General features: G+C 44.0%; 1 protein-coding gene across 1 annotated transcript; it reads left to right on the forward strand.

The window, feature by feature from the left end:
* Positions 1-4,444: 4,444 nt before the first annotated feature.
* Positions 4,445-8,290, forward strand: LOC142923018 (NACHT, LRR and PYD domains-containing protein 3-like). The gene is made up of 3 exons (XM_076063953.1): positions 4,445-4,871; positions 6,850-6,912; positions 7,129-8,290. Exons 1-3 carry the CDS (start codon positions 4,508-4,510, stop codon positions 8,211-8,213), a joined length of 1,512 nt encoding a protein of 503 aa, XP_075920068.1. The 5' UTR covers positions 4,445-4,507; the 3' UTR covers positions 8,214-8,290.
* Positions 8,291-8,631: the final 341 nt, after the last annotated feature.

Genomic DNA, 8,631 nt, shown 5'->3' on the forward strand with positions numbered 1-8,631 from the left:
ACTGACACGGCACGAGTAAGACTGCCTGCAGTCCAACCAAAAAGGCTGCATCATTGAAAGCTGGTTTCAAGCCTGCCCTCCACGTGTGTTAAAAGATCTTACTCACCCATGTGATGATAGTTGAGCCTCTGGGTGTCAGCATTTCTGCTCTGATATTGCAAGTGTTGGATACTAGTGATTTATTTCATTTTTCTTAGGGTACCTCTCACTTTATACTCAAATGGCTCAATGCAGAAGGTATAGGGTCTTTGGTTGCTGTGGCTTGCATGAGCTCTTCAAAGGGATATGACGATGAGCGATTCTGCATTTGGGAGCATAATTACTTCTAGCATGCTAGTTTCTGCCTTCAACTGCTGAGGAGCTTGCCACTGGCATTTGTAATTGCGCAGGAAATATTGAAGTAGGCTCCCCTGAGCTGACTGAAATTTGCAAAGTCATCCTTTATTTGACTGAGAGTTATTATTCAACTGCTGCAGCTTTTCCATCAGGCCCCCTCTGTTCATGCCAGATCTGAGTTTTGCATTGCCTTCTTAGGCCCTTGTAGCAGTTTTTACGTTCTTTTTTCAATTAAACACCACGTTTAATCACTAATCCATTCATTTCCAATATTGCAACAGGTTGTTGGGCAGGTCTTGGCGGCGTTGTTTACATAATCTTGAAATTGTCCCAAACTGTTGGTTCCTCATTAGACAGGAGCGTGCATTACCACTGCCCACCTCCACATTACAACCATCCCCACCATAAGAATTATATCCAGTATGAGCTGGAGAAGCTTTTGTTGAACTTCGAGAGTACTACTAAGAAATGGGGTTTACGTTCATCCCCACATAAAACAAAGCACCTGCCTGGGTATTCTGTGTCATAGTATTCTCCCATCCCTCCACTCCCCATGAGCAGTGGGGCAGTTTTTGACAGAGCAGAACAATTTTCCATACCTGGAAAGGGTGCATGTGACTAGCTCCAGTTTGGCAGCAGAGGTCATGCTCCGAATCGGTTGAACATAATTATCTCAGCTGCGTAACACACTGTGAATGCTGCATTGCCTGTCGCTCCATGTAAAGCTCTGGGTCTTCTCAGCCAGATATTCCCTCCCTTCTCTACATTTGAGAAATTTGGATCCCTTTTAAAGGAACATCCACACTGGTTTTGCATATTCAAGTTTTCTACGATCCACCGTGGGCTTAACAAACTAGATTATGTGAGCAGCTTAGATCCTTGAATGATCTGGACAAATGCCCATCAGTGAGATACTAAGGCAGGTGAGGCAGCATTGGCTGAGTCATGTAGCCCAAATGCCCAGTCACTGTGTACCCAAACAGCTTCTGTTTGTCCAGATATAAGGGGCTTATCGCTATAGGCAAGAGTTTGACTGCTGTGTAACAGAAGGATGGTGGAGCTGTTTGGGCTTGCCAACAGCTCGACCAGTGGTTTCAAGATCAGCGTCTCTGGAGGAGTTTTGTGAAGGATGTCCGCCTCCAGCAATAACGGAGGGCGGAGGAGTGATGCTCACAACAACGAGCGGAGTGCAGAATGAGTAAAATGCAGCAAGGTGGAACAGTAGGGAGCACAGGTGCTAGATCTGCCAGTCATCCCTGTCACTCAACCCATGACACCTTTATCTATCCTGTAACCTACTGCCCATGAGCCTTCGACAGTCCACATGACCTCAATGTGCACTTAGCCTGGCACAAACACTTTGTTGACGTCACCAATTTTGAGTGGCGAATGGCTTATATTGTTATTGTGTTTATGTACCCACCCCTTCATGTGCCGTACTGGCCTTCTTAGGTGCTCGCTAGCAGAACTAATCCCAATAATGTAAAAAACGATATGGGAGATTTTTCTCATTTGTATCTTGTATGTTTGTGTACATCGCCTATGTGTGTTTGTGGCGAGCCATGCTGCACAACAAACTCAGCCACAGTTATCAATAGCACGTGATATCTACACTGGTTTTGGGTCCTCTAGGTTGTGTCTGCATTAAATGAGTGCCTGGTACAATGGGTAATCAGTATAACCTATGAGACAAACGTGGCCAGGTGTGGTGCTGGCCATTTCTACCCCACTTTGCGTGCGGGTCTTCAAAGGAGCTCACTAACAGCACTTGACCCACCAGTCTGTGGAGCTACATGGGGGATGTTTGTGTTGAAGCTCGTGCTGTCGGCGTAGAAGACGCTCGACAGTTTATCCTCTGTAGGGAGCACGCGTCTGCTGTGTGTAGCGTGGAGCTGTACGATAGTGAAACGAATAGAGTTGTTGCGCCTTGGGCGTAAACATCAATGTACATCCATTTGCCAGGTGTTATTTTTTTCATTTCCTGTGGAGATGTGTGCTGTATGAGAGAAAAAGCGACTGAGCCCACGCCCTCACCCCCTTCTCCCTATTGCATTATCTTCTCGTACTATTTGACTAATCATAAAATCATACGTATATAGTGACACCCCAGGGATAAATTAATATTGCTTGTTATAGCACATTCTTGTAGAAAGAACGCTGGTTAAGTCAGACCGGCCTGTATATGTACAGTTTAGATATTTAGTTTGCAGCAATGCAATACACAAAGAGTTAAATGTATAAATATCTCATAATAAAGAATGGATTACTTGGGTTTACAAACATGATGTACAAAACTCGTTATAGTCTCATGCTCTGCATGCTGTTGTAAATGCACGTGGTGCATACTCACTGACCAGATGCTTCGTTATTATTGATACTAATAAAAAATGTTAAATTAAGAATTTTTTTCATTAATTTCTCACGTTAAACAAATATAGGGAGGCGTTCATCCAGCGGTAGAGAGACAATGGCTGCTGATGATGATGATGTAACGTGCCGCTCATTTTCAAGGATTCCTAAGAGACAGTGCAAGTGGAGATTCAAAGGCATAGGAAGGTGGTTGCACAGACACCTGGACCACTGCTGTCCTGTATAAGTGATTTATTTAACATAATGAACATTATAGTAACATTGACGCTGCCTCATGTGTGTACTTTAAGTTTTGGCTTCCCCACACAAACACACTACCTCCACAAAAGGTCATGTTTACTCATTTGTGTGAAGCGTATTCAAGTTTAATTTATTAGGTATAGCCCTGTGAGCCATGCGGCTCTTAAGTCGGGTGCAACCGCAACAAACAAAATATGAATCTACATTGCAGAAAACTATTAAACCACAACCAGACCAAAATAAAGCTACAAAAACAATGTAACAGCAGTAATCATAGGAACTGTGATTTTAAAATTAACAATAAACGATATACATAACATGTACGACAAAACCTGCAGCCATAGCTGGCAGCACGACACTCCCAGTGTATGATGTGTGAGTGAGTCAGCAGCAGCGTGAGTGAGTGTATGATGTGCGAGTCAACGTATGATGTGCGAGTCAGCGTATGATGATTGAGTCAGTATTAGGTTGAGTGAGTATATGATGTGTGAGTCAGCGCACAATGTGTTAGTCAGCGCATGATGAGTGAGTCAGTGTATGATGTGTGAGCAAGTCAGCGGCAGAGTGAGTGTATGATGTGCGAGTGAGCCAGCACACGATGAGTGAACCTGTGTATGATGAGTGAATGGGTCAGTGGTTGTGCGAGTGTATGATGTGTGAGTGAGTAAGCGCATGATGAGCGAGTCAGTGCATGATGTGTGAGCGAGTCAGTGCATGATGTGTGAGTGAGTCAGTGCATGATGTGTGAGTGAGTCAGTGCATGGTGTGAGTGAGTCAGTGTATGATGTATGAGAAAGTCAGTGTCGGCTCCCTCTGCTCGCACTGTCGCCCCCCCCCCCCCCCCCGGCTCCCCCGGCCCCGTCGGCCCCCTGGCTCAATCGGCTCCCTCTGTCGGCTCCCCCGGCCCCCTCACAAACGGCCCCGCCAGCCGCTGCTGGGAGCGCGGTATGTGACGTCATACCACTGCTAGACAACCTCAGAGCACCCTCTACCTATACATTGAGAGCATGGGAGTGCCCACTACATAGGGACTACCCAAGATCAAACCTGGCTCCCACCCTCTAATCGTCACTCAACTAGAGGTGACGCTATCCCGATCATTGCACATTACAACGCAATTTGCCTTCTGCGTGGCATCACGATGGTCGAGGCAGAGCACGTGGTGTCACGCAGCTGCTTAATCTGCTAAAACTGTGTGGCGTTTTGAATTAGGTTCACATTTTACTTTTTTTATCGTAGTGTTGTGTTGATGTGAATGTTCAAATACTTGCACTGAAGAGTGTTTTGAGATGCCTAAAGTGTTTTGATGCAATTTTATGTATTTATATATATTCCAATAACAATTTTAAGCTTTCATTACAATTTAAATAAGTCAATGTATTCACAATCAAATACCTAAAGTCACAATTGTACCTAACCGAGACCTCTCAGATTTTAGTAGCAACATTTTATTTTTTTATAATTGTTCTTCCCTGTACCTGGATAAAATTACACGACTATGCTTACAGGTGACACGTGGTTTGTTTTCATTTTCTTCAGGTGACTCGATGCATTTGTCGTGATGGCATCAAAAGATCCTGCATATGAGATCATTAAAACCAACAAAGTGAATCTGCAGAAATACCTCCAGGCGAAGTCTTCAGAAGTGCTTGACCATTCCTATCAAACAGGGATAGTCCTGGACAGTGAATACGCGTCTCTTAACAGCGAGAATGACCCCGTTGTGCAAACACGGCCTCTGGTTAACCTGGTGCTCATAAAGGGAGAACAAGTCTGCATGATATTTCTTGAAGATGTGCTCGTGCGACTGAGATCCGAGATCCCTCTCTTGGATCAGTGGATCTCACAGCATGAGCACCAGCTCAACGTGATCGGTGTCGATCTGAGCAGAACTGCGGGTAAAGCCATCCCTGGAGCAGCTTCTCGTGAGTGATGCTAAACTTCACATAGCCATTCACATGTCTCTGGCAAGTTTAGGTGAAGGAATTGCTTTGAACTGAGATTGTCATTTAATATTAGCAAACTGCACCACCCTTGCATGACAACATTCCTTTCAGAAGGAGGACATTTCTATTCCATTCCATAGCAGGGAAACTACAATTTATCAGCAATTGGGAGGAAAGGATAGATGGATAATGAAAATGTGTGTAAATATCAAAAACTTACATCCACACTGGACCCCAACATTCATTAATTCGTCATATCCTACACCTCCCTGTCCTTGGAAAAGACGTAAACATGGTGATTTTCTACCTCCTCTTCAGACAGACATGGTATTTAAGCTGTAATAATGTAATGACCTATGAAGCTCTCTTTCAAGTGTCAAGCCCAAGATGTTTGGCAATGGCAGCAAACCCATCTGCTGCCATGGTCTCCATGACTTGGTACAATCTGGATTCCACCAAGGCCATGTCATTGAAACTGTTCCCCTATGCAGGGCAAATTACCATTTCTGTTAAACTATGGATGCTGCTTCTAGTTCTTGACCTTTGGGCTGCTTTTGACACCACTCCATCCTCTTGAATCTTCATGGCGATGCAAGTGTTGTCTGACAAACTTATTTCCTGGTTCTGCTTCAACCCCTGGAATTGATTAATATTTTTCCATGCAAGCACTGTCTTCTGTTCAGAAGCCCTAATTCTGTGGTGTTCCACATGGCGCAGTCCTGTGCCATCTTTTCTTCTCAGTACAATCTCCTCGTTTTGAGAAAAAAATACGTTTTTATTATCGACTATCACTGCTATTTCTAATGACACCCAGCCTTATATTGCCATTGACTCATATAACGGAACCTACTTTCCTCTTACACCCTGACTTGAATTGGTTAAAACTTCCTCCAAATAAAATGTCAATATTTAAGCCCTCATCGTTTGTAAAAAGTCCACTCTAACTCATGACTCCAAGTATTTTATTATGGAGAGATTACGGAGAGATTAAAATAACACCATCAAAGTTATGAGCCATCGAGTTAGATGTTAACTTGAAAAGCTGTGATGAAAGATGTCGAGCAAATCTGTCATTAGGGAAATCTCCACTCTCCCCAATCTAGGGGATGCCACAGTGCTTGCTGATGATGCAGTAGCCAGGTTAGTTGAAGTTCAAGTGAACCTACGATGCATCACGTGGGATGCTACGAGTTCTGTGATTTATGTGGCTGTTATTGTGGAGGTGCAAGCACAATGGCGGAGCCAGGATTTTCAGGTAGGGGGGTAACTCCTCCAGCAATAATTTTTTTTTATATAGGAGTTGTTATTACGTAAAGACTTGTCCCTTGCTTTTTATTCGACGCGTGTGCGGCGATGGCGCAGCCAACGATCGAGGGTCGAATTCGAACCGTGTGTGATCGGCATCGCGCTCGCTGAAGGTGTCCCTTCAGGGAAGTCGTGCACTGTATACGCAACTGCGTACACTTATGTGAATCACTTATAACTGCTTTGCCGTTACTTATTGCCAATTATGGACTCAGACTATTGTCCTATCATCTCATAGAGTCTCTGGCACATAGTAATATGCTACACAGTGGCGGTCGCAAAATGCTGATTTATCGATCGAAATTAAGGATTTCGATCGGATCAGGGGAGGCACGTGCCACCCCCCACAACTGGCTCCGCCAGTTAGCAAACACTGCATCTTCTCTACCTGCAGAGGACCGTGCCTGGTGTACTGCACTCCTCCACCACAGTGTAGCCCCCGTGCTACGTGATATAGGCCAGCTTGAGATGGGAGAGGAAACACAGCCCCAATACTAGTGAAATATAAAAAGTTAAATTCAACATCCTAAACAACAAAAATCAATAATTGTAGGACAAGGCAGGATTGAAATTTACACCCAAATTGATGGAATTCGTTTTTGATATTGCTGATGTACATCGTAATGCTAAATGTGGTACTATCTTTTCACAGGCAAAACAAACAAGACAAGTGTTTGGAACATTTTTGTCATGATAAAAAAAATATTTTACAAAGGTACAGTGTTTATAAAAATTGCATTTGTAGAATACGCATCGTGAAAACTTCCACGCAATAATTCGTGATGTACATGATGTTGCTGCATTATCCATAGTGAACGAATTCGCTACGCTTTTTTTAACTACATAGTTTATTTAATCATATTTTTCTGCTATAGCAATGTTTTTTAGTATAAATGAAACTAATTTGTTAAATCATTTCTGTTGAATTTAGATAACCCTGGTGAGGATTACAGAGAATTCTTGCTGAAGCTGACATCATTAACACGAGACTACGACGCACGACCTGGAGAACCTGCAGTGTTTTTGTCAGAGAGGATGCTGAAGCCAATTCTGGTTCCCTACTACCGCCATCAAGAAACCAAGGAGCACGAGTTACTAGCGAGAGGCAAACAGCACAAGGAGCCGATGGAGAGAGCACATAGAGAAGGGATGACTCACAAGAAGCTCTTTGATCCCATCAGTTCCATTGGAAAAAAAACACACCCTCGACTGGTTATTGTGGTGGGGACTCCAGGCAGCGGTAAAACCATGTTGAGCAAATTCATTGTGCACAGCCTTCTGTCAGGTGAGAGAGTGTTTGCACAATGCTTTGAGCACATCGTGCTCATCACGTTCAGGGAGATAAATGATGTTGGAGAGGTGTCACTCGCAGAGCTGTTTTCTGTGATGCACTCATGTTTGGGAAACAAAGCGGATGAGGTTTTCACAAACCAAGAGAGAACCATTTTTGTTATGGATGGGTTGGACGAGTTTGGAAAGCGCCTTCACTATGCCAATACTTGCACTGATCCACGTAAGACGGCAACAGTAGAAGCCATCATTGCTGCCCTAGTGAATGGAAATCTCTTGCCCAAGGCCTCGGTCTTGATAACGACCAGACCCATTGCCATGGAGCAGCTGAGTGAAGTGAATTTTGATCGAGCTGTTGAAATCACTGGGTTTTCCAACGACGATAAACTATCATTCTTAAACAAATTTTACCAAGACAGGAGTCTAGCAGAAACGGCACTCAAGCTCCTGCAGGAAAATGAAATGGTGAATACATTGTCCCAGAACCCTTCATTCTGCCATATAGCAGCCATTACACTGAAGGAACATTTACAAAAGTCTGATCATTCTGAGATTATCCTCAAATCAATGACTGACCTCTTCACGCAATACGTGTGTGGGCTCATAAAACACCATGGACGTGGCAGCCGCGGAACCAAGGAAGTCTCTTGCCAATATGGCTCTGAAGGGGGTTCAGCAAAACATCCAGATGTTCAGCCAAAAAGATCTAGAAGAGTGTGTTGTTAGTTCTTCTGAACTAGGAAGTACATTCATCAACAAAGTGTTCACATGTGAGGGCATTCAACAAGGGAGTTCTTATTCATTTTCACACTTGACAATGCAGGAATTTTTTGCAGCAATAGCCGTGCATCTGTCACATTCAACACGGCCAGTGAGTGACGTCATCAAGGCTATTAAGGACAGCAAAGATGGGAGGTTTGATGTGTTTCGGAGGTTTTTTTTGTGGACTAGCATCAAGCACTCCATGGAAGTTCTTTGAGGGTATCTTGGATCCTCCATCTGCTGATTCTCAAAAGGAAATAATCGAGTGGCTCAATCACAGCATGGAGACTCAGAATGTTGACAGACACAGGCTCATCAGTCTCCTGCACTGCTTGCACGAGCTGCATGACCGCAAGTCCCTGAGTGATGCCACTCGGTCCAT

Source organism: Petromyzon marinus, unplaced genomic scaffold, assembly GCF_048934315.1.
Source record: "Petromyzon marinus isolate PM22_M1 ecotype Great Lakes invasive population unplaced genomic scaffold, UKy_Petmar_22M1.pri1.0 PM_Scaffold_25, whole genome shotgun sequence".
Taxonomy (NCBI): domain Eukaryota; kingdom Metazoa; phylum Chordata; class Hyperoartia; order Petromyzontiformes; family Petromyzontidae; genus Petromyzon; species Petromyzon marinus.

Excerpts from the sequence above, each read along its gene's own strand:
- LOC142923018 (XM_076063953.1), top strand. The coding sequence starts at position 4,508 with ATGGCATCAAAAGATCCTGCATATGAGATCATTAAAACCAACAAAGTG. Across the intron at positions 4,872-6,849 it reads CATCCCTGGAGCAGCTTCTC|GCAAAACAAACAAGACAAGT; the intron begins GTGAGTGATGCT and ends ATCTTTTCACAG. Across the intron at positions 6,913-7,128 it reads AAAAAAAATATTTTACAAAG|ATAACCCTGGTGAGGATTAC; the intron begins GTACAGTGTTTA and ends TGTTGAATTTAG.